The following is a 26,971-nucleotide window of genomic DNA, read 5'->3' on the forward strand; positions in this document are numbered from 1 at the left end:
TGTTCATACCATAGACCATAAAAAAATATGGACAGTGTTACGCCATTGGTTTCTACAGACTGTAAATTAAGCCTTTTTTTCAGCGATTTCAAATCCGCCATCTTTCTATTTTCGGTTCTGAAATGAAATGCTTACGGAAATTAATGCTATTGGCTGCAACCGCAGCGAGGGCGGGTCTTCACTCGGTAGAACCAGTAGAAACCCTAGAAACATACCCTACTTTATCATTCATTTTAAAATGAATGGGACCATAATTTACCAAAATGCATATCATGGTGATTGAAAGAAGACTTTAAATTAGTGAGTGGAAGCATATAGTATTTATGACAAAGTTTATTAACGTAATAAAATAATGTTCAAAAACCCATCTGCTTGAATAGAGCCTAATTGCTTCTGCAACCAGCAGGGGTCAAACAGTGGGGAAACAGCGAGACTACAGGCCATTCATATAAACTGTCACTTCCCATATAGCCTCAATTTACAAGCCGGATGTTAGCCCCTTGGTTCATGCCTTCCACATGCCTCATGCCTTCCACAACCATTTGCTATTGTTTTATCATCAGATTAGTGTATGTAATCTTAAGGTCCTTACACACCGGGGCGATTTTTTCATGCGAATAATACGTTTTTTTTTTAAACCTTATGAAGTCAATGCAAGCGTACATGGAGCGAAAAAGCGTCTTTTAATTATATAATTTTGGGTATATTCGCATATTCGCCGGTGTGTAACCGCCTTTACAGTTAATGTTAGTATATTAATCGTACAAATTGCCTTTTCTCTTCAAATATGTTTGTAAATATTGCAATGCGACAACTGTAATCCAATTACCTTTTAACAGTGTCTGCAGCTGTCTACAGTTAGAACTTCATGAACCTCATGTAATCTGATTACTGTAGTCCTTATGAACATCACTGTTGACCCATTCAAACCGAGAAGGAATCTGTGTCAAGCGCTGCGAGCTTGTACATCTGCTATGTTTTGTTTTTTTTACACAAATCTTCTCTTCTGGGGGGTCCCTGGCACAAAACATTTCAGATGGGCGGTCCGCGGCCAAATACATTATTACAATTTGGGGGTCCTTGGCACGGAAAAGTTGACAGGCCTAGAAGAATTTGGTAGAATCGGCCTCAGGTCTTAATGGGTTAAAGGAGTAATTCACCACAAAAATTACTTGTTTTCCATCGACAGGAATTACAGATTTTTAGTTTTTGTTGCATTCCTAAGCCAATCATTTGATGACCGGCAGAAAGATGTTAATGTCTCTGGTAGGAGACTCAATTGACCTGCATTTGAGTCTCCTACTACCGACTCCGCCGGTCATCAAATTATTGGCTTAGGAATGCGACAAAAACAAAAAAATCTCCGTGAATTCAAGGCTTCATGGGTTCTGTAAGTGATAGAAAATAAGTCATTGTTTGGGTGAACTACTCCTTTAATATAGGACTAAGGTGAGTGGGTTAGTGGGACAATGTACAGGACAAAAGAACTGGGTCAACCACTTGCATGGTTCCTGTCCTTAGCTGGCCTCTGTGCATACATTCATTCACACACACACACACACACACGCACACACACACACACACACACACACACACACACACACACACACACACACACACACACACACACACACACACACACACACACACACACACACACACACACACACACACACACACACACACACACACACTTCGTTCATCGTTCATACGGACATACCGCTTGCACAATCGAACCCACACAACCTTCATGCACACACACACACTAACTGTCAGCACTGTCCTCCACCCTACTGTTAAGATGTTTTTGACCTCAATGCCCTCACGGTTGAGACAGTTCAGCTGCTGCTATTATTATCTCTTCTTGCACAACACACATAAATGTATGCATACACACGCACACACAAGCATATTAATACATGCATGTTAATCTAGTAATGCATGTAGACGTGCAAAAACACATACATTCCATGACCCACTGTACCGCTTCCCACACATACATACACAGACACTCACACACACATATACACACACACACACACACACACACACACACACACACACACACACACACACACACACACACATCGTCGCTGTCGGGTGGAAAACCTCATATGTCTAAAGCTGTTACTTTTCAGGAATCAAATTTTAAAAAGATCAAAAGTAGAGATCTACAAGCTCTAAACTAGCTTATGGATCTGCTGCATTTTGGTGCATTAATTTACGAAAAAACATGAAAAGTTAGAATATGGAGATAAGAGGTTTCTGCCCCGACGGCATCGGCCATACATACTCCATTTCACATTCCACATTAACGCTGTAATGTTGCCCTGTACAACCCCCCCCCTCGCCCATCAACATTCCCTCAAAACAACTGATGAATGGTCACGCCACCGGGGCACTAGCCTTCATGGGTGGCCCTATCTGATCCACATGCTCCCATATGGGGGCCCCGTCCCTCTCAAACCGTAGACTGGAAAATTGAATGGACACTCTGAACCCCCCCTTTACGTTGCATTGGCTTCTTATGGGTTTTTGTGTGCCGTCGAGCTTCAGTTAACCCATTAAAACCGGGAAAGCATGTGTCATTTTAAGATTTCTATTTCTATTAAAAAAAATTGCAGATATACAAGCTCGTGGATCTGCTATTTTTGAAAAATTGTGAAAATCTTTGAATATATAAAAAAAATAAGTTAAAGCGATTTTTTTTAACTAAAATTTTTGCTTCTGGGGGGTCCCTGGAACAACATATTTTGAGATGGGGGTCCGTGGCCAAATACATGACAATTTTGGGGGTCCTTGACATGAAACAGTTTGAGAACCACTGATTTTATAGCAACAGAAAATGTTTAAAAAATATATATTCAAAGTTTTGCACAAATTTCCCACGATTTGAAAAAAAAATGCAGATCTACAAACTCATACAAGCTTGTATATCTGCTATTTTTGAATAGCCGAAGAAATCTTAAAATGACATAGATGCGTTCCCGGTCTTAAGGGGTTAAATTATGCCCCGTGTCCTCGCATGCCGTCTTGTTTTTCTCAGGGCATGGACCCGGCCGTCGTATAGCGGTTCCCCGTCCACCCTCGGAATTTGAAAACAAATCCTATAATATCCTCAAGCCTGCTGTGCTTGACATTATAAATGGCCCGCTGGCCCGGACGCAGTATTAAGACGCTCTGGGCCAGCCGACCGCACGTTCCATTTGCCCACTTGGGCCCCCTTTATACTTAATTGTGCGGCGGTGTTGTACGCTGTAAATGTAGCAGATCTACAATTATGTCAGTACAAACGTGTCACATTGTGAGCTTGTAGATCAACAATTTCATTATGTACATTCACATGGTATTTGTTTTTAACTTAGCTTTTTCTATGTGGTTTGGCCCCTGAAAAGGGACTTTTGGAAAACCATGGCCACAGTGAAGGGCCACGTCATAGAGCTACGCTAGAGTTTTTTGCTTGTGACGTCATCTTAACGCTGCTGTCTACTTTGTTATTGCATTTTGTGCAACGTGGATAAAATAGTGTGTTTTTAAACGTAAACAGGACTTTTTACATGTTTACACAGAAACGTACTGTTACTATTCCACCATATTGAGGAACAGAGGCGTCACAAGGCTACGGTATGTAAAGGGAGAGAGTTCAAATACATTACATTCTAGGCACTCTGGCAAACTGGACCTGTGATAGAATGCATTGAAGTCAATGAGCGCTTGGTGATCAAGCGTATGAATAAACATTGAAAAACTGAATGATTGAATGATTCAAATAATCGGTTCAGGAAAATAAAAGAAGACATCACACATTGTTCACTGATCATTTCATTATGGTATCTAAAGAGCACAGACTGCTGTTTTTTAAAAACACTGGTTTAACCCGTCGGTGACTAATTTTGCTCCTGTTTAACCACTTAGCATCCACTTTAACCACCTAGCATCCCTATTCTGGGCGTGTCATAATGGGCAAATATTCAGCAAAAATTAATGCCAGAGGGACTCACTGTGAGCGGAGGGGGGACAAGGCGAGAGAAAGAGGAGGGGGGGGCTCTTGAACTTCCATAGCATGCCATGCAGTGGGTTCAACGAGTTCACGTTGTGTGTGAACCCAAGTAAGAACAGAAGCAGCATAGACAGAAGCATAAGCAATCTGCTATGGGTATTTAAGTTCCAGTACAATCCCCTTGTATTATACTATATGTTGATTTATGTCCTTATACTTTACCAAGCTAAACACGTTTGAATTACTGTTATAAGTCGTCCTGCCATGTTGAAAAATCAAGGACTTACACTGCTTTGTGCTAAAAGCATCAGGCACTCCCACGTATGTGAACTTGTGAAGTTGGTGAAACAGCCTCACGGATGCGTTGTGACCTTGTAGGTTTGCTATTTTCGACCTGTGATCCTGTTGTGTGACAGAGAATAAATTAAGCCTACAGTGTATATCTTGTCTAAGCCTATATCTTGTCTATATCTATTTTGTCTATCTTGTCTTTGGGGGCAAAAGTAACTATAGCACATTTCACCTCCGACAGCAATACTGTGGCTACTGTCACCGCAGAGTTTTTGGCCTCTATTTCTGTGTAACAGTAGTAAAATGCACTTGTTGTGAAATATTTCTAAATCAATGCCAGAGATGTACACGCATGCATGCTTAAGTCGGCTTGACTTAATGCAATGGGTGACCTTGAAATGTGGTGTAATACAGAGTTGTGGCTTCAGTCTAGAACCATCCTAAGTACATGCTGCGTTCCCAGTCATGGCGCCACTAAGCCCATGAGAGCAACACACACTTAACCCTGCAACCCTTAGCAACCCCCTAATCCATATACCCCAGCACAGCCTGAGATATGAGATATACCGTTCCTTCTTCTGTGTGTGTGTGTGTGTGTGTGTGTGTGTGTGTGTGTGTGTGTGTGTGTGTGTGTGTGTGTGTGTGTGTGTGTGTGTGTGTGTGTGTGTGTGTGTGTGTGTGTGTGTGTGTGTGTGTGTGTGTGTGTGTGTGTGTGTGTGCGCGCGCGCGCATGTGTGTGTGTGCACGCGCATTTGTGTGTATGAGAGACAGTTTTGGTTGTTTGCGCGTGCACGTGTGTTTGTTTGTATTATGCGTGTGTGCTTGCATGTGGGTCAGTATACTTGGTATGTATTCATACACTTACAGAGTGTGTGTGTGTGCGTGTGCGTGTGCGTGTGCGTGTGCGTGCGTGTTGAGGCCTTGGTCCTCCTCCTTTCATAGCAGGGGCTGGGCTGCAGTCTTATGTTTCACTTGCCACTCTGCAGGCATCACACTCTCACACACACACACACACACACACACACACACACACACACACACGCACACGCACAGACAGACAGACAGACAGACACTCACACACGCACACACACACACACGTGCACTAACACACGCATCCATCTTCGTAGGCAAGTCAGTCATCCATTTCAGCTTCAACTTTGGCCCACATCCACTGGTATGTCTGTATTCATGTATCTATGAATGCCAGAGGGACTCACTGTGAGCGGAGGGGGGACAAGGCGAGAGAAAGAGGAGGGGGGGGCTCTTGAACTTCCATAGCATGCCATGCAGTGGGTTCAACGAGTTCACGTTGTGTGTGAACCCAAGTACCGCTGAAAGGCAAGGTGGCCTGATCTGCTCTCAGGCTGCTTCCACTGCATGCAGCTCCAGGCATGTTTAATGGGGAGAAGCTGCCTCTGTTCATTCCTGCAGCCAGATAAGGCTTTTCTTTCTTTCTTTATTTGCGTTAGTTAGTTAGATAGACTAGTATAGTGGTTCTCAAACTTTTTCATGTCAAGTTTGTGTCAAATTGATGTGTATTTGGTCGGGGACCCCCATCTGAATATGTTTTGTGCCAGGGACCCCCAGAAGACAAGATTTGTGTTAAACAAATTCAAAATGATTCAACATTTTTCAAACGCTTTTAAGATTTTTCAAGAATTTTCTAAAACAGCAGATGACACGTTGTGAGCTTGTAGATCTGCGATTTTTGAATAGCCAACATATAAATGGATAAAGTGGTTAAGCGTTAAGATGATTGTGATTTGCTGGGGACCCCCTGGAACCCCCCCAAGGACCCCACTTAGAGAACCAATGGAACAGTAGAGACTGAGAGAATGGAAAGTGGGGGGAGGGGGCAGAGTAGGTGTACGATGATGTGCAACACTTGGTCTCCAGCCCGAATCGAACCGGGGACCATTGCACCATCTGGTCGTCTCTACCCCCGGCTGCAGCCAGACGAGTCTGAGCAACCAGAAGCTGCGGCAGCCGAAGCCTGATTTATACGTACTTAGTTGCGTGCGTGTGTCCCCGTGCCGAAAATAGCCGATCTACAAGTTCACAAGCTTGTAGATCGTCTGTTTTTTCCGCGAGCAGCACCGCTGTATCACTGCTGTATAAATTAACCCATTAAAACTGGGAAAGCATCTGTGTGACATTAGATTTTAGCTACCATAAATATAGCACATTGGTTGGCTATTCAAAAATAGCAGATATACAAGCTCATAGTGTGGCACGAAGTGACGCACTATGAGCTAGCTGCTAGTAGATCTGCTATTTTTTTTAAAAAGGTTGAACATTTGTGCAAATCATTGAATATATATATTTTGTTTTTTAAAGTAAACATTTTTGCCTCAAATCTTTGCTTCTGGGGGGTCCCTGGAACAAAATCTTTTGAGGTGTCGGTCCGCGGCCAAATACATATAATTTTGGGTGGTCCTTGACATGAAAAAGTTTGAGCACCACTGATATATAGCAACATACGTTTTTTTTTTTTTTTTTAAACTGTTAGGATTTAGAAGACATTTGTAGATTGGACCTCAGGTCTTAATGGGTTAAAGCATGAGACTTCTCAGGGGTGGAGGAACGGTTGTGCTGCAGAGACCTGACAATATAGCTCTGAGCAAATCTGGTTCTGTGCAAAAGTCTACAAGGGCACGGAATGAACACTCCCATCACCTGACCATGGGTGCAAAAGAACAATTTCACAATTGTAATAATAAGTTTGTTGCAGTTTTTTTTACTGTGGATGGTGAAGCCCGAGGTGATTCTCCATCAGCCACGCCCACAAGACTGTTTTCCATCTCTCGCTATATATCTCTGCTGTCGGGCAGAAACCAGCCATGTCCAAAATATATAAATATGTTTTTAGAACTGCCTCATAAAAGTTGGCACCGTGACTTTATACATTGTCAGATACTTGAATGTGTCCTTATATTATCATCACTTTACCCAAATACAGCTCAAGTGGAGTTAGGAGGGTTTTTGACCATTAATGTCTGACTTAGTCATTCAACTAATCGATGATGGAAAAACAACTATCTCCAAAGTTGGTAGAGTTAGGTGGTTTGACCAACGGTTTGAGGATCCAATGGAGTTTAGGTTTAGTCAGAAGCGCTTTTTAATACTTTCCATTGATTCAATATTTGTAAAACCCACACACAGACGTGAAGGGTGTTCAATAGCACTGATTCATTATAGCTTTTTTAATAGATTTTTGTACTTGTACTTATGAAACACACTCTGGACCGTAAAGACCGTTATGGGTGATCTGACATGTTTAGCTCATTGACTACGACGACTCAGCGTACCGTATATACTTGACTTGACTGCCGCCCTTTTCCAAAGCATACTGTGGTTTGTTAGATTTTCGGGGGAATTCCATAAATTTGAGATGCGATATTAAAATCCACATGCAGGGACTTGAGACTAGCTTGAGATCTTTATTGTGGTGAAAGTTGTAAAAAATAGAATAAAAAAGTCTCTCCTTTGCTAGTAATAACTTATATAGTAGTGAAGATGAAACTAATGAAAAACAGAAAATATGCTTCTGTTGAGGCAGTCATTATTGCTTGTTCACTGAGTCATCATGTGTCACCTTGAATCATTTCAGTTGATTACATGGGGTCATTATCAATGTGCAATGTACTTATTAGTATCCATCACAGAGATAGAGTATAAACTCATCTTCTACTTTAAATATCTTAAGTGATCCATCCCTTCCAGACCACATTCACTGTGATTGACGGTCGATGGTTGCCTGAAATACTAATAAGACATAGTGCTGTATAATACTGATATCAGTTTAGTAGTGCATCAAAATAGCACTGCATCAGGTCTACTGTATCCCTGCCAGATATTGTATGTCTTCTCGCTGGCTAATTTAAAAGGAATGCTGGCACTCTGATGGATGTGAGCAGACCCATCCCTGCCAAAACTCCATCCACTTCATTACTTAGTAGTACTTCAGCCCTGGCACCCAAGATTTAAAGACTGATTTATGGTCAGACCACACACACACACACACAGAATATTTTTTTCCTTACACTTTCTCTCACTGCCTCTCTCTCTCTCTCTCTCTCTCATAGATGGGCCTCGGCTCTGAAAGCCAGCAGAGGAAAAGAAAGGCCCCGATTCCCCCCGCCACCCCAAGCATGGACGACACCTCAACCTCCGCCACCCCCCTCCCCGATACCCCCAGTAATACCCCCGTAAATGAGACTCCTACCCCGGCCCGCCGCACAAAGGTCCTGGCCTCGGCCGTCAGCGTGACGACGACGACCGCGACCGCGGCCTCCCCTAAAACGCCGGCGGAACCCCTGCCTGCGCTCGCCGCCGCCACGCCGACGCCCAGCTCCCCGGCCCCCAGCTCCCCGGCCCCCAGCAGCACCACGGTGGACAGCCTGGGCGGCCTGGACTCCTCCTCCAGCTCTGAACTCAGCCACGGCATCGACGACTCCGACAGCGACCTGGACGCGGCGGCCGGCGGCTCCCTGCGCGGCGGCGGCACCAGCAGCAGCACGAGCACGCTGGGCGCGTCTGGAGCCGTGGCCGCCGCCGCCGCCACCACCACCACCACCAGCTCCACCCCCACCAGCAGCGGGATGATGGAGGAATCGGAGCAGGGCGGCGTCGTCGGCGGCGTCGACCAATCGGAACAGGAGGCCGCCGCGGTCGCCGGCGGCTCGGGCTCGGAGGCGGAGTCGGCCCTCAATCTGAAAATGGAGGAGGTGGAAAATAACAGACACAGCGCCATGGGTAAATCAAATCATATCATACTTTCTCATGACACAACAGACACACATTTTACTAACTAGGGTATTTGGGGACAGCTATCCACAGGAAGAAAACTGACACATGCAGCACTGATGGCAAGATAAAAATCCATACACCAGGTAGTTCCCATTTGCAAAGATTTATTATAGTGACGTTTTAACCCATTAAGACCTGAGGCCGCTTCAAACATTTTCAAAATCCTAAAAAAATAATCTGAAAAAAATATTTTAAAAATAATTTTCACGATTTTTCAAAAATAGCAGATCTACAAGCTCGTAGCGCGGCACTCGGTGCCGCGCTATGAGCTTGTATATCTGCTATTTTTGAATAGCCTAAAGAAATCTAAAAGTGACACAGATGCGTCCCAGGTATTAATGGGTTAAGAACTAAGCCTCCGACTTCAAAATCTGAGGAAGAGCCTTCGAAACATCACTATAATAAATCTGTGCAAATGGGAGCTGGCTGGTGAGTGGATTTTATGTTTTCTACAAGGTGGGCTCTTTTTTTGATCCAGCAGCACCCTACCTAGTAGGTCTAGGATGTGCATGTCTTTTGCACCTTTTAGATATCTATAACGTAACACAACAGTGCAGGCAGATAGCTATCTACAAACAAATATCAATAGAGTGATATATCAATTATATCACTGCACAAAGATAAGGCTTAACAAACAGATACACTTGCAGGTAACTGCTGTCTGTGTTTACACCTGAACATTAGACACAGTGCCAAAGGCGATGTAGCTGTAATGAGATCAGCTTGGAATCCTGGCATATTGTTATACCGCTATACACATATTCATCACCTCTTCATTTTGATGTCTGCCAGTTGATTTACACTGTGAGATTTACATTTTAAGTTTGATTCATGTCAGCTGACAAGCCTGACACGTCGCACGTTGTCATATAAAACATTCAACGTTATCATAAATAATTCACATTGCCATACGTCTCCGAAGCGCCACCCTCCCACCAGTAAGTGTGAACCCAAACATGCCTCCTGTATGTTAGAAAAGCAAGTCAAACAGTCACATGTCGCCCGAAGACGTTTTCTCCCTACTAGAAGGTGTGCTGTGAATGTCTGCCCTACAGACCTGAACTGTCTGTCTACAGCAATATATAATATGAAACTTCAACTGTCATCATATTTAATGCCATATAGTGTGTGTGTGTGTGTGTGTGTGTGTGTGTGTGTGTGTGTGTGTGTGTGTGTGTGTGTGTGTGTGTGTGTGTGTGTGTGTGTGTGTGTGTGTGTGTGTGTGTGTGTGTGTGTGTGTGTGTGTGTGTGTGTGTGTGTGTGTGTGTGTGTGTGTGTGTGTGTGCGTGCGTGCGTGCGTGCGTGCGTGCGTGCGTGCGTGCGTGCAGGTGCGTGCGTGCAGGTGCGTGTGTGTAGGTGCGTGCGTGAGTGCATGTGTGTGTGTGTGTGTGTCAGAGTGTGAGTATGAGTGACTGATGTAGAATAACTAGTGGAGCTGGTTTTCACTTCACCCGTAGGACAATCCTGAATATCACCTTCCAGAATCGCCTTTCACCCAAAATCTCTTTTTCTTTCTTTCTCTAATTTCTCCCTCTCTCTCTCTCTCTCTCTCTCTTTCTCTCTCTCTCTCTCTCTTCTCTCTCTCTCTCTCTTCTCTCTCTCTCTCTCTCTCTCTCTCTCTCTCTCTCTCTCTCTCTCTCTGTGCAGGCAGGGCTCTCACATGCACATTTTCCATTTAAATATACGCTTTTGGCATTAATGTTGTACAAACAATATTGTCAAAGTTTCAAGCATCATATCCAAAAGGTAACAATACCTAAAGGCCAATATAGGAAGCAGAAATCACAGGACAAAATATTTCAAATATAGTAGAGGAGAAGCTCTATGCAGCAGCCATATTGGAAAGACATTGGGCCTCTTCCTTACTTCCTTCACAGTTGTTACCAATGATACTAATGAAGGCTTTGTTCCATTTCATGTAGCATAGTGGTTCTCAAACATTTTTGGACCCGAAAGGGTCCATTTGGTTCCATGTGTACACTCTCAGAGTCCAGGGGTCCATTACACACCCGCAAGGGGCCATTTGGAACCCCCTCAAGGATCCACTAGGGTCCCTGTACCACACTTGTGTAGCAGTGTTTCCAGTGAGCCAACATGCACAATATCAGCACCTTGACTCTCTTTGACCAGAATGGCAGAGCCTTGATTAGTATAATTGGTAACACGTGTGAAGGAAGTAAGGAAGAGGCCCAATTTCTTTCCAATATGGCTGCTGTGCATAGAGTCTATTGAGGATGAGAGAGGAGAGGAGAGGAGAGGAGAGGAGATGGGGTCAGAGAAAGGAGCATGGGAAGCCTGATCTATATTTCGCGGTGCAATGGTGTTGCACAACAGAAATAGGCAATCTACAAGCTTGTAGATCTGCTATTTTCGGCATGTGTCCCCTCCCGCTGTACAATGGAGACTATTAAAAATGCTACCTTACTGGTCAAAACATCAGTTTGCTTGCCAGGAGTCTGAACATTTTTACCTATACACCTAATCTCTTTGCCCCAAAAAGATCACAAGCTTGATTACACTTTCGTCTGGAACACACATTTTTGCTAGGGTTGGGTTTGCATAACCAGGTGCAAACCAGGTTCAAATAATTAGCAAAGACAAGCAAGAGGAAAAGCAAAAGACCCGCTATCTCCAGTTTACTTCCCTTATCTGCGTGACCTAGGTGGCCGCCTCTTTTGGAGAACGGAAGTTGGTTGGAATCTATTCATTCCAATTTGAGAGTGAATGTGAACACAGCTTCTGAATGATGCCTTAGCCCCACGGTTGCTAAACACGGATTGGTGGATTACTCAATTATTATTTTGTAAATGGATGATTGGTGTGTTGTTAAATGCCCAATTCAGGAGCCAGTCAAACAGGATTAATTCTGTCTGCAAATTCAGTATCTGTGAGTTTCCTGGGAGTGGTGTGATGTCTGTGAAGGCTATGACCCAAACATCACCTAATACATTTCATTTGCATCCAGAGTTATATACTGTAGAGTTTGCGGTTACTCCATGAGACATCCTTGTGTGCATAGGCGGCGGGTGAGCTTGACAATTGGGAAGGCTGGGGTTCGGCCGTGCGCAAAGCGTGCAAATCTTTTTCTGGGCGGATTGTGTTAGTTTCTTTTTGGGTTTTGGTTACTTTATTACGGCTTTAGGGTTAGGGTTAGGTTAGGGTTAGGTTATTTAATTCAGATTTTTGCCTGATTTTATACTGATTTATTATCAAAAAATTAACTAAATAATGCTGCGCACATATATATATAATTTGCCCAATTCCTAGAATTTCCCAGCATAACATTTGGGAAGGCTTAGCCTACCCTAGCCTTCATTACCCGCCGCCTATGCTTGTGTGCATTTTTTTGGGCCAACAAAGTAAGTAATAAGTGCAGCAAGGAGGCATAGTTTACCCATAGGTCTTATAAAAGAGAGAATCAAGAGATAATCAAAGCATAGCTTAAGCGGTCATGCAATAATTATTCTATGAAATCACCTTTTAATCTCTAACACAACATTTCCATCCAGCAATAATCAAGCTCCTTCACTGTCTGGCATCTGAATAAATAGAATGTACAATAGCGCCGCTCCTTGAATATCACCGCCGACATTTTGTTGTGTCTGCCCCAGGTTAATGCACTGTTATGGTACTCAAAAACAAATTGTTTCACACGCAATGAATGTTCAGGTAATCTGTAATACAAGGCACCCAAACCTGCTGTCTGTTTTGAGGAGAACATTTTGTGATTCCTAATTTAATTCACTGATCTGTTTCATGATTAATAGTCACCTAAATTCAGTCTCTCTCTGATCTTTTTTTATAAAAAGATCAGAGCCGTCACACTGCTTCAAACTCAGAATGTATCTGACTAGCACTCAGACCCATTCACTGATTGCATAACCAGAGCTACATTAATTCCACAATCCACACACCTTGCAAGTGCAGAATTTCAGCAAACTATTGCATTTTGCCCCGTGCTTTGATGTCCGTAAATCTGTCCCCCTGAAAGATTCTTACTGTGTGGGATGACAGGGTAGAGACAGCAAGAAGGAGACAAGAGGGTTTTAAAGGAGAGAGAGAGCAGGGGTGATGGAGAGGAGGATGAAAGGAATACAGAGGATGAAGGACGAGTAAGTTAGTGCATTAGACAGGCTACAGCTGACGGTTTATAATATGTAGACTTAGTGTCTGTTGTCTGTCCACTCTGTGACACTCTTCTCTCTCACTTTTTCTCTGAATCTCTCCCTAATTAATCTACTCCTCAGCCTTGTCTTGCTCTCTCTCTCTCTCTCTCTCTCTCTCTCTCTCTCTCTCTCTCTCTCTCTCTCTCTCTCTCTCTCTCTCTCTCTCTCTCTCTCTCTCTCTCTGTCTCCTCTCTCTTGTTTTTTGATTCCACCCTTTTTAATTTTCTCTTTGTTCTGGGTGAAAATGTACTGCAAATAAGACTTTAGAATAAGAATTTAAGAACATGATCTTTGAAGAACAAAACAATCAAAAAGTTCCATACACATAAAAGGTTTTGTTCCATACAGGCATCTTAGCCCTTTGTTCCAATCATGATGCGTGTTCTAGCAAACCTTGATCTAGTCTACCAGGGGCCATTAATGTACTCTCACATGTAAATGCCTTAAAGTTCATGCTATTGAATGTCATCATCAATTATGGATGACACACTCCAAACACTAATAGGCAAACAATTCCCTCCCTCGCTCTCTCTCTCTTTCTCTCTCCCTCCCTCTCGCTCCCCTCTCTCTCTCTCTCTCTCTCTCTCTCTCTCTCTCTCTCTCTCTCTCTCTCTCTCTCTCTCTAGCACTGGTAATAGCCTTACCAGTGCTATTGAAGAGAGTACTATGTCTCTATCCAGTGCCTGTTTACTAATGTATACACCAGCACTGCAAGTTTTTTCTGGCCCCGGAGATGTCTTTAATCTTATTGCATAGCGTTATGCTGTTCTAGATGTGAACGCATTATTTTTTGCACATTTAACTTATGGAAGATCTTTCATGGGAATTACTTTTCCTGGGTACTTCATACCACTAGCTAGCCTGGTAGCTTGTGAGGCAGCAGACTCTCTTGTGGGAATTCAAATTAATTACATTTTATTGTGGTGCCAAATCACGACAATTTGTCTCAAGGCACTTTACATACTGTGTAACAGAACCCCAATGTTTTTTCCCCCCTGAGCAAACATTTGGCGAGAGTGGCAAGGAAAAAACGTCGCTTTTAATGGGAAGAAACCGTAAGCAGAAGCAGGCTCTAGGGTGGACCCTTGTCGAGGTAGAAAGAGAGAGAGAGAGGAAGACACAAGATGGACAGCAGCAACCAAAATAAGAACCCCTTCTGTTGTACTCTATAAACATTGAACCCTACATATGTTTTACAGACCTACAGTATTAGGCATTATAACATATACCTACAGCCATTTGAACTGACAATGCAATCCACTTCATGACAATTGGATAAATCCCTTATGGACAATAGTAACAGCTTTATGGATACCTATTCATTTTAACATTCACTACTTACAGCGTTCTTCCAAGAGAACTCAAAGAGATGATGTAAAAATATATATATAAATACATGATGAGAAGTCTGCAGTCATCTACTAAGTTGTGCAGATGAATAATTAAAGATGTCCCTGTTTCATGAAGGTGAATAGGCAGCTTTCTTCCTTCAGAATGAAAGTAGGCTGAGACACAGCACACAGAGGAGGGAGAGGAGACAGGAGAAGCTTCTGCTGGAGTTGAAAGGCTTACTGAGGCAGTGTTCTTAACCACTTACAATTTCTGGGCAAATACATTGCAATCTCTGAACAACTTTGTTCTTTATGCTTCCTGGGTGGATGAATAATAATTCATCCTTTTTTCATACCGTCTGAACTTTTTGCTGCAGACTCGCCATGGAAAAGGTTCTGGTCAGATTCACAAACAGATACACAAAACTCACCACTTAATGTCTTGCATCGAGGTTTGACAAACTCTTACAGGAGAATAATATACATACTGTGCAACGTATACAATTGTGCATCTTTTCATGAACATGAGGCTGTAGTAGTGTGTCATGACTCATGACTGATGTTTGTGCGGGTGGGTGCATGTGTGTGTGTGTGTGTGTGTGTGTGTGTGTGTGTGTGTGTGTGTGTGTGTGTGTGTGTGTGTGTGTGTGTGTGTGTGTGTGTGTGTGTGTGTGTGTGTGTGTGTGTGTGTGTGTGTGTGTGTGTGTGTGTGTGTGTGTGTGTGTGTCCGTGCGAGCTATCACGGCTATGATGATGTAGTTTATCATCTAAGCCCTCAGTGCTGTTCCAGTCTCTTGCTCCCATGGCCAGAGAATACATAGAGATAGAAAAGCGTGAACACAGCACCTGCTGATGATAGGACACAAAACTCAGACACATCTTGAGACCATGATCCATCGCCCATGTTTTGGTCAATAGTTCTATGGCTGTTTTGATGCATTACTATAGACCATATACTGTACACACGGCTGCCATGTTGCTCTTACTTCATACTCGGGGGGAGGTGAGAAACCCCAAGGTGTTTTTTTTTTACTTCATACTCAGGGAAACCTCGGGTTCCCCGCACCTCCCCTGTGTGTGAATATGGTTCAATAGGCTATTTGTGCATAACTGTAGTCCTTGTTTCCAGAAGGTGGCATATACCCATTTCCAGGTTCTGGTTCAGTTTCCCATATAGCTTCACTTGAAGGCAGCGGCAGCAGATTTAAAACCGGAAACAATTATTTTCAAAACTGCTTCTATCTAAAATCCTGTGTCTTCAGACCCATGTTGCTTTTCCCTCAGTGTTGTTGTTGTTTCTCTATAGTTCTGTATACTGACCGCTGCTGCCTGCCGTGTTGCATGCGCTCTCTCTCTCCTCCAGGTTCAGCCGAGAGACCGGTGCCACCCAAACCTCGTCGGGCCCCGGCCCGGGAGCCGCCCCAGCTTGTCCTCCCACCTTCCCCGACTGCCCCCACCTCCCCAGTGTCCCCTCCCTTAGAGCTCACAGACACAGCCTCGTCCCCACACATTCCCACAGAGATGGAGGAAGCAGCCACTCAGTGTAGGTTCCACATTGGATGGACAGTCTGTCTCCTCCAATGTCCTCCTCTTCCTCCTCCCCCTCCTCCTCCTCCTCCTCCTCATCCTGCGCTGTTCCTTCATCTTTTTTTCTCCATCTATCATCATCTTTATTCCCTTTTTCAGAGGCTGCTATCCTGTCTTTCACAACGTTTTCCCTGTTTCTTTCCTGTAGCGTAATGTTTCTTTGTCTTCTCTCAGGTGTGTGCGTGCGTGCGTGCGTGCGTGCGTGCGTGCGTGCGTGCGTGCGTGCGTGCGTGCGTGCGTGCGTGCGTGCGTGCGTGCGTGCGTGCGTGCGTGCGTGCGTGCGTGCGTGCGTGCGTGCGTGCGTGCGTGCGTGCGTGCGTACGTGCGTACGTGCGTGCGTTAGACAGGCTACAGCTGACGGTTTATAATATGTAGACTTAGTGTCTGTTGTCTGTACTCTTACCTCTACAGGGTTACCTTACGCTTCATGCTGCCCCTACATTTGTGTCTATGTTCGTATTTGTGTATGTTTGTTGGATTCTCAACAACTATATGCTGTATGTCACTTATGCACACTGTGAACAACAAGTTTCCATCAGCAGCACTGGCGGTTTAAATATATATAGATATTTTTTTATATTGTGGACAATTTTTGGAAAACTTTGAATAGGCTTTGTTTTAAAGCGAACATTTTAAACTCGGATCTGTGCTTTTAGGGGGTCCCTGGAACAACATATTTTGAGATGGGTGTCCGCGGCCAAATATAATTTTTTGGGGGTCCTTGACATGGAAAAGTTGGAACACCACTGATATAGCAACATACCGTTAGGATTTAGAAAACATTTTTAGATATGTATTTGGCCATGGACCCCCATCTCAAAATGTTTTGTTCCAGGGACCCCCCCAGTATCAAAGATTTGAGTTACAAATGTTAGCTTTAAAAAATTGCAGATCTACAAGCTCATAGCTCACTCGGTGCCGCGCTATGAGCTTGTAGATCTGCTATTTTTGAATAGCCGAAGAAATCTAAAATGACACAGATGCGTTCCCGGATTGAATGGGTTAAGGTCCACTTGGTTCCTAACTTGGTTCCTTGGTTCCTAACTATAAATTATGCTAGTTAGACCCTACAGTGAGAACCAGAGGAGTCAGTTGTGCTGTTAGATAACAATCATGATATTTGATTGAAGTTTGCTTTGAACCTCTTTGGCCTTGTATGGCAATCTGTCAGAAAGCTTTCTCATAAATGAAAGATGGAGAGGGTCACTGAACTGGAGAGGGATGGGTTGGTGGAACGTATTCATGATGAAACTGTTGCATCAGGATGTAACTGATGTGTTGGATTAGTCTTCAAAAGAGCTACTTATGCACTTTTACTTGAGTAGCTTTCAACACTACTTAACCTTATTCTACTTGAGTAGCACTTGAGTATTATATTCTAATACTCTTTCACCTCTGCATTATATGCTGTATATACAGTATGTACTGTGTATGTATGTATGTGAGTGTGTATGTGTGCGTGTGCGTGTGCGTGTGCGTGTGCGTGCGTGTGTGTGCGTGTGTGTGTGCGTGCGTGTGTGTGTGTGTGTGTGTGTGTGTGAGTGTGTGTGTGTGTGTGTGTGTGTGTGTGTGAGAGTTTCACTGATTTTACACCAGCAACAGTGTGACATGCTTGATAAAAATCCAACAGGCATGGACGGGCCTGAGGTAAGCCTTTAAGATGAAACACAGCCACAGGCATTAGATTTACCATAAAAGGCACCTGCATTGTTTGCGGAAATATTGTGCAAGAAGCTTCTTGCAGGATTTGCACAATATTTCCGATGAAAATGTACAGGTTTTATTAAAGAGAGTCATAATCGTCCTCAGATTGTTTGCATGGTCTTTTCATCCCCATTCTCTGTATTGTAAACTGTTGCAATGGATGCATGGATTCAAGTTCTCAGTCTCCACGACTGATTTAAGTTTTTTTCTCTTGGCAAACTTTTGGCTTATTCTAAACTACTGTAAGGAGGATTTATACATTGTGAGCTTTTAGATCGGCTATTTTCGGTATAAATCAGGCATAGCCCTAAACCTAACCCACGTGCCTTGTAGTAAAAGATATTAAAGTTATTTTTAGATAAAATATTATTTGAAATTGTCAAACTAGCAATAGAATACATGTTCAGAACAGCATTTTACATGAACCCTAACAGTCTCGAATATTTCATAAAAGCAAAGGTTAATGCCTCAATCTGCGATTTCTAGGTAGGCTACGATATGTTCACGCTGTTTCACAAATCACAGATTGGGACTTGGCCCGCATTTTTCAGTTGAGAGATTTGTGTGTGTTTTGCTCTAATCCATGTACTGTAACTGTCTTTCGTCTCCTTAATTCTTCTCATCTCCTCTCTTCAGTGTACTGCTGTGGGCCCGTCCGTCTGCGGCCTCTGCGCTCCAAACGCTCATGAGGTCCCTTCCTTTCCACCTGCCGCCCTCTTCTTCGCCTCCTCCTCACCCTTTCCTCATCTGCTCCTTTTGCTTTCCTCCTCCTAATTGGACTTCCTGCTCATCCTGTGGTCCTTCAAGTCAGAACTTTTTCAGCTGCTCTATTCACTTTGGACTTTCAATTCATCCTTGCTGCTTTCGCTGTACTAGACAGCACCTTCCTTTGGCCCTGTATACTTTGTCGTACAACAAATATCTAAAATAGCTGATCTACAAGCTTAGAACGTGTGGCACTACGGCGCCTTCTGAGCTTTTAGATCTCCTATTTTTGCTATTTCTGAAGATGTTGAAATGTTTTGAAAATTGGCCATGTTTGGCCTCTCTCCATGTGAGGGTTTGAGTTCGATTAAGCTGAGGGCACAAACAGCGTGAGTGAAAGCCAAGTACTTCTAATTTCAACCTGCCTTTCAATCAAATGGTTGTTTTTCTGTTGTGTTTTTTATTTGTCTGTAAATATAGGGTTTTGTATTTCGGACTCGATGCGCTCGGTGGTATCGAGTAGCGTGGGTTTGAGAACAGGGCAGGGTTAAAAGAGGACACGCAGAATGTGGTAAGAGGACTATATGAAGAAAGATGAGCGTATGGATTACTAGCCCTGATTGATGAGCGACATGCTGGGATGAGGTTATGAGGCAAGGCCATGTGATATCTCTGGGTCAATATTTTGGTGATGTGATATGTGCAGATCTATAGTTGGACAGCGTATGTTTCCCTCCCTATCCTCAGTGGTTTGGCTTGGGTTGGAAACCAGATACCTAGACGCACAGTGTGCCTTATGCGCCATTATGGAGCGCATGATCTATCAATGACATGATTCTGTTCTGGGCGGTGGTCTCGGCTCACCCCTTTAACATGATGCAATTTAGTGCATTCAATAATTTACACACACACACACACACACACACACACACACACACACACACACACACACACACACACACACACACACACACACACACACACACACACACACACACAATCTGTGTAAAAGAGAGCCAGGATATTCCCTTGACATTGATTTCATGTTCGAAGGCTTTGCAGTAAAAATTTAAAAGGCTACTAGATGCATGACCACATTTGAGCTTTATTTATTCAACCTAAAGGTTAGACTGCTCACAGCTGGTGGCTCAGAGAGGCATGACACTTACAAAGGTGTCAATAAAGTTCTGGGTCCCATGGAATTACTTTTCCACTAAATGGTACCAGTGGCTCAACTCGACTCGACTGTACTTGACTCTACTCTACTCCTTTACTACATGTCCACTTCAGATAGGACCCTTTTTATGTAACAGGTTGTCATAACGACATCCAACCCTCTGTGTAGGAGCGCGCTAAACAATGCTAAAGTTAGCGCTAATTCTAACACAAATTCTGTCTCTATTACACCTGTACAGTCCAACAAAAACTGTTTCTTATACCATTTTAGGTAAGAAATAGGCCATGTAGTTGCTCAACAGTGATTTATTTCACATTTACAGCAACTAGTTTTAAAAGTTTGTTTACAGTGTATGAGAACTTCCATGCATTATTATAGAGGAGTCTGTCGTGACGCAATGCCGCTAACGACGATTCTCTCTGAGCAGTCTGTAGACTGCAGTGTTATCGCATCACGTTTTGGCATATCGCCTCAGCTTGCTTGGAACCTTGATGGAGGTTGGCACCAGGCACTAGCCTTCCACCTGGTACTAGGTAGCCTACTACTTTGTCCAATGGGAAAACAAAAAATGTGAGTACAGTCGGGTCAAGTTGGATCTTATGCTCATTCGGCCAGGAACATTTTGTCAAAATACAATAATGAAGAATCTTTCTGTAGTGAATATTTCAATGGATAAGATACCGAACTGTTTACGTTTTGGTTCTACAGAAATACAAAATATTTTAAGCCTTTTGAGTTTCTTCCCAGTTTAATTTGTTTGCTACATAATTCAGTTCTGGTCCGAATTTTGGTACTGCAATTGAAGTACTAAACACATCTCATGAAGGAGCCTTTGATCTGATTTTGAATCTATTTTAATCCAAAATATCATTTATGCTCTGCCAGCTCTAAGCTGCTGATTTATAGATGTGTAGGCCATTGCAAGCTTCTTTGAGTTCAGAACCTTCTGACCGTGTTTTCTCCTAATGGATATCCAAAGCATGTGAAATGTATTTACAAACAGTGGGAAATAATTATCTGTAAAAACGATATACATTATGGTGTGTTTGAAAAAGGATAATTTCCCATTAAATATTTGAGTAAAGACTTGAGTTGATGGTTATTTTTGGAATGGTGTTGTGCATGGATTGTCATGCCTCAGTTTTGGAAATGAAGAAACAAATGGAATAGAGAATATTCTGTTTTTGCAGTTACTTTTATTGTGGCAAGTATGAAAATGTCACATTTGTGTAAGAATTAGTTAAATATTGGACAGAAGTTGGTGCTTGTGGTGAAAGGGCCTACTCTGTGTGGAGTTTGCATGTTCTCCCCGTGTCTCCTAGGGTAGTTAATACCCTCACAAAAACATGTAGTAATCCTGGTCGCTATACCGCCTCCCCCATGACAGCCGCGGCACCTGATGGAGGGGAAGGGAACTGGTTGGAATAACGTGTTCCTTCCATGCGCTACGTCCTACCAGGGAAACTCTCCCCTGTCAGGTGACAAGAAGGTCAGTTGGCTCTCATGCATTGAAGGAAGCATGAGCTCGGCCCTGGCCTCCCTACTGTGGGGGACTGGTGTAGCGCTGGTGTAGGGCAGGTGTAGCGCCCAGGATCACTTAGGAAATAGGCACCGGGTGAAAAAAATGGGTTACAAAAATCGCGGGATAAAAAAAAAATTAAAAAAAAGTTGTTGCTTGTGTTCTTACTTTGTGTGAGGTTTGGGAATGGTTGTTAAAGCGTGCATGGTGGTTTTGTGTGTTCTCTGTGCACGTGCATACATTATGGTTGTGTGCATGTATGTACGGTTTGAACATGTACATTTTATTGTGGGGGTGTGTGTGTGTGTGTGCATGTGAGTGTGTGCGTGTGCATGTGAGCGTGCATCCGTGCGTGCCGGCTGCGGCTGCAGCTGGCATGACTAAGGCGTTGCTGGGAAGAAGCTGGGAGGACAGCCCTGTGAGTCATCACCACATCTCCTAGAACTCAATGTCTCTCTCCACACCATTAGGACTAGGCCCAAAACTGACAGGCCTGGCACACACACACACACACACACACACACACACACACACACACACACACACACACACACACACACACACACACACACACACACACACACACACACACACACACACACACACACACACACACACACACACCGTACACACACACACACACAAGCACACAAGTTAACAAGCACACACGCACGCGCACGCGCACGTGCAAACAGACATGCAGGCGAAACACTTTTAAGATTCAATCATGCACCCTCCACACATGCATACACACCAGTGAAGAGATACACATTTAAACACTCACATGAGCATGCAACATTGATATGCACACACTCACACACATACAGTACAACACACACTATACAGCACAACAAATGTGCATATCAATACAATTCTCTAATACATCCACACATGGAAGAGACACATTGACTCGCCCATTTTTTTAATAAGATCATGTACTGTTTCAGTCATTTTATAGTATATGGCCTCATGGCCTCTCTGTGCTGTGCATGCTGGCTTGACTGCTGTGAAACCTAACAAATGGTACATTGACTTTTATTCCGTTGGACTGCAGTTCAATGAGATCAGTAACTGACTAAATGAGCTCCCCAAAGCCCAGAGGGCTGACCAGAGCATGACTGTACTGAAGAGATGAAGCAATGCTATGTCAGTATATCTGTCATTGGGGACTCTTACTGTAAAAACCTAATTAAAACGGTTTGTTTACAGTAAGTCCACCCACACATCATTAAATCTGTTTTATCAAGCCAGAAGTGGTTGCACTTTTTGCCTGTGGCCTCCTTGGCCTCAGTTTTCGGTGTTTGATTTAGATTTATTTGGGTGTAACAGTGCATGTGTGTGTGTGTGTGTGTGTGTGTGTGTGTGTGTGTGTGTGTGTGTGTGTGTGTGTGTGTGTGCGTGTGTGCGTGTGTGTGCGTGTTGAAACTCATGAATACTTCCTCTGCTTTCTCTATCCTTGCATCTCTTGTGCTTTTCTCCTGCTGTGTGTCTGTGCTTTATCTTTCTCTGCAAATGTACCTGTTCTCTGCAAACGTTGTCAAGCTTTGACGTGCCAATATTTTTGTTTTCCTATTCCACACGTGACCATAATATGCATATGGCGGTCGTGTTCCTCTCACCCTGTCGGGGTGGGGTTTCCAATCCTATCCCCTGAGTATGATGTGAGAGCAACATGAGCCATGCCAACAACATTGACGCCGAAAGATAATAACCAACGGTGGACAAAGTACTCAGCACCAGTACTTGAGCCAAAGTATAGATACTCCTGGTCAAATATTGCTCAGCTACAAGTGAAAGTTGCTCTGTCAAATTTGTACTTGTACTGGAGTACTTGTTTTTAAAAAACACTTAAGCATTAAAAAGCAAAAATTACATTTTTTCTTTTTAAAGAATGCATTGCTGTATTGACATTTTGAGATTTCCCCAAAAATTCAAATACATTTGGGAAACAAATAGCCAATCTATAAGCTCACAACACATCGCAATGCGACGCATTGTGAGCTGGTAGATTGGCTTTCGATCACAATTTTTGAGTGGTCAATTCATAATGTACTTTTTCCCTTCCTAGAAATGTAGGTGAGTAAAAAGTACAATATTTGTGTTTGAAATGTAGTGGAGCGAAAGTCATCCCAAAAAACAAACACTCAAGTAAAGCACAGATACTCAAGTAAATGTACTTTTGTTATTGTCCACCACTGACAATAACAATGGACGACGAAAGGAAGTCATGCTTTCTCATTATTTTCCTCCGCTAGCCTGGCTCCATTCCCTGCAGAGGCCTGTGACAGGTGGCCAGGGCTCAGACGCCGACGTTCTGGAGGAGGAGACGCTGTCTGTGGGCAGCAGCAGCGCCGGCAGCAGCCTGCCAGACCAGGGATACGCCGCCTCCGAGGGCATGGCCGAGGGCGAGGACTCGGGCCTGGTCAGCTCTCCCTCGGACACCCAGCCCACGTCTCCGGACGGGAGCTTGTCTCTGGACGGAAGCAGTGGAGGAGCCCGAGACAGGCAACTGGGACCAGTGAGGGACAATTCCAGCGACAGCGACGAGGGATGTGCCACTTGGGGATCCAGCCACAGGTAGGCCTGTCACAATTATTACATAATCGCCTAATCGTAATTATTTGAGATAATCGCGATTATTTTTGCATAATCGTCATAATCGTTTCCATGTTGAAAAATGTTCACACATTTCGGAATATTAAAAAAAGCATAAATAGCTGATCTACAAGCTTACAACGAGTCACTTTGTGACGTGTTGTAAGCTTGTAGATCAGCTATTTCTGTATAAAAAATATTAAATGTGTCAATAATCTCTTTGTATATTTAAGTTATTTTTTTATTACGAAGCCTAAAAGGCAAACCGAAATTAAAAAAAAGTATTCATGTGTTCCAATGTTCAATGCCAAACACACAATCAAATCGTTAATCGCAATTATTTGAGTGACAATTAATCGTCAACTTAAATTTGTAATCGTGACAGCCCTATAGCCGCAGGTACGGCCGGTGGAAGAGATCGGAAAGGGAGACAAAAGAGGGAATAATAGAGGGAAGGCTGGGTGTCAGATGTCAGGAACGAAGGGCAGGCAGCATTCCAGTGAGGGGAAAGTGGTGCTAAGGGGAGTGTGGGTGAGCGAGACAAAGTACACCAAAGCTTCAGTAATGTATTGACCTTAATTTACGACCCTTTGTTCATCCAGCTACTTTATTGCAAACATATTGTGGGTAGCGAGACAGAGACACATTAGGGCGTCTGGGTGGGCCTGTCAAACCTATGATTCACAGGGTCTGCTTCACTCTCTTACTCATCTACCTCACGTTTCCCAGTATTCCGCCGTTCAATCTCCATACGTATCGTCTACCACACTGTAGCCAGCTTCTGCTTTTAAGGTCCCAGTGGCCTTTCTTTCTTTCCTTCTCCTTTTCCACCTAAAACAGATCCAACCAATTTCTAGGTTGTTGAAGACCAAAACAAATATTGACACCTTACAGGTAGGCTACTACATGTCATTGTGATCTCCTATAACTTTAAAGGAGTAGTTCAACTAAAACATTTCTTATTTTCTATCAGTTACATACCCCATGAAGCATTAAATTCATGGCGATTGTTTTGTTTTTTATCGCATTCCTAAAGACCTCTACACACTGTACGATATTTGAAATGGTCGGCGAGTGAACAGATCGTTAAGCATTTCACATTGCACGAGTTTCTCTCTTGAAATCGGGCTAAATATATCGTTGTGATTCTCGCACGATTGATTGCTCGGCGACAGGGATTCACTGATTACAAGATATTTCACCACGATGTGATCCCGACCCAATGCATACATTTGTTTTTATTCCAAACGTCTCACGAAAACGTGAAAGGCTCCCGTGATATATGCGCGAGACCGAGACAAGACGCTAATGATTGACATTAAATCATTCTCAATTTCTCTGTATTTCTCTCTCTCTCCCTCTCTGAAACAAACGTTTCAAAAGTCAACCAGTGTTGCCGTGTCCGCTTATTATAAGCGAGTTGCTTGTAAAAAATATTGGTGGTTGCGTTTCTTTTTTGCTTATTTCCAAAGTGCTTATTTGGCTTTATTTCTTAATGTTGCTTTTTTTCTTTGAAAATAGCTGCGACGTGTTGTGAGCTTGTAGATCGGCTATTTTATTTGTATATAGGTTTAAAGTGCTCATGCAGCCTATAGTCGCTTTTGTTGGGCTTGTTTTCATAGACCTGGTTGCTTATTTCTCGCGCAAAACCTGGCAATACTGTTCAGAGACACACACACACACACACACACACACACACACACACACACACACACACACACACACACACACACACACACACACACACCCCCACACACACACACACACACACACAGAGACAGCTCTCTCTCTCTATCTCTCTCTCTCTCTCTCTCTCTCTCTCTCTCTCTCTCTCTCTCTCTCTCTCTCTCTCTCTCTCTCTGTCATTCCTCTATGGACTAGCCACGGACCGGTGCGTGGCTGTAATGTGCTCTCATTGGCTGTAGCACGGCTCTCATCGGATCCGACAAACCCAAATATCCAACATGCTAGAAAAGTAAAAATTATCGGGAACCCCTCGCCGACCGCAATTTATCAGGGTGTTTCTTCTCGGAGTACCTTACACACTGCGCAATCAACACCTCGCCGAGGAACGCCCGATCTGAACTGAGATCGGTGGTTTTCTCGGCGATCACCAACAAATATCCCCGAGAGCCAAATCGGGTCAAATATCGTACAGTGTGTAGAGGCTATAAGCCAATAATTTGATGACCGGCGGTCTCTCCGATACGAGACACAAAGAGTCTCCTTTGTGTCTCCTACTGGATACATTAGCATCTTTATTATTATCATCAAATTATTGGCTCAGGAATGTGACAAAAAAGTAAAAATCTCCATGAATTCAATGCTTCATGGGGTGTGTAATTGATAGAAAATATGTTTTTTTGGGGGTGAACTACACCTTTAATTAACTACCAAAGTAAGCAATTAAGATCCAAATTGCTTGGGAGCCAAATGGTCTTTGACCGTGACCTATCTATTTTTGCCATTATGGCAAATACTACACAAACAATGTGCTTAAATTTCATATTTAGCTTTAAGGTCTATAGTTTCACATATGGAGAATCAAGCATCACTGTCTTTTCCTGATTGTGGCGTCACACTGCCAGTAGTACTAACCGAGAGCGGCTCCTGCCGTGTGTTATATTTGAGCCGTGGCCCAGGCTGGCAGCCATAACCCTTAGTGCTGTGCTTTCACAGTTATGATTCTAGGCCCTTATTCAAAGGCTTTCTGGGAAAATGATTGCTGACCCAGGCTCACTTTTTGCCTTTTAATCCATTAAGACCGGGAAAGCACCTGTGTCATTTTGAGATTTCTTTGGCTGTTCAAAAATAGCAGATCTACAAGCTCATAGCGCGGCACCGAGTGCCGCCCTATGAGCTTGTAGATCTGCTATTTTAAAATATTTACATTTTGTGCAAATATTTGAATAATATATATTTTAAAGGGAACATTTGTAACTCAAATCTTTGCTTCATGGGGGTCCGCGGCCAAATGCATATAATTCTGGGGGTCCTTGACATGGAAAAGTTGGAGCACCACTGATATACTGTAGAAACATACGTTACAAGACATTTGTAGAATCCCCAAAAGCAAAGATTTTAGTT

At 43.4% G+C, this 26,971-nt stretch overlaps 1 protein-coding gene across 5 annotated transcripts in view; it reads left to right on the plus strand.

Annotated features, from left to right (window-relative positions):
* The window catches only part of cobl (cordon-bleu WH2 repeat protein), a 72,633-nt gene that overhangs the window by 32,601 nt on the left and 13,061 nt on the right, over positions 1–26,971 (plus strand). For 4 of the 5 annotated variants that reach the window (XM_080425402.1, XM_080425404.1, XM_080425403.1 and 1 more), the window contains 3 exons: positions 8,377–9,046; positions 15,961–16,140; positions 23,545–23,866. In XM_080425402.1, the coding sequence (XP_080281528.1) occupies positions 8,377–9,046; positions 15,961–16,140; positions 23,545–23,866 (1,172 nt within the window). The remainder of the gene's footprint in view (positions 1–8,376; positions 9,047–15,960; positions 16,141–23,544; positions 23,867–26,971) is intronic. The other variant, XM_080425406.1, reaches the window with a different exon arrangement.

This window comes from Gymnoscopelus braueri, assembly GCF_963280865.1.
Source record: "Gymnoscopelus braueri genome assembly, chromosome: 4".
Classification (NCBI taxonomy): domain Eukaryota; kingdom Metazoa; phylum Chordata; class Actinopteri; order Myctophiformes; family Myctophidae; genus Gymnoscopelus; species Gymnoscopelus braueri.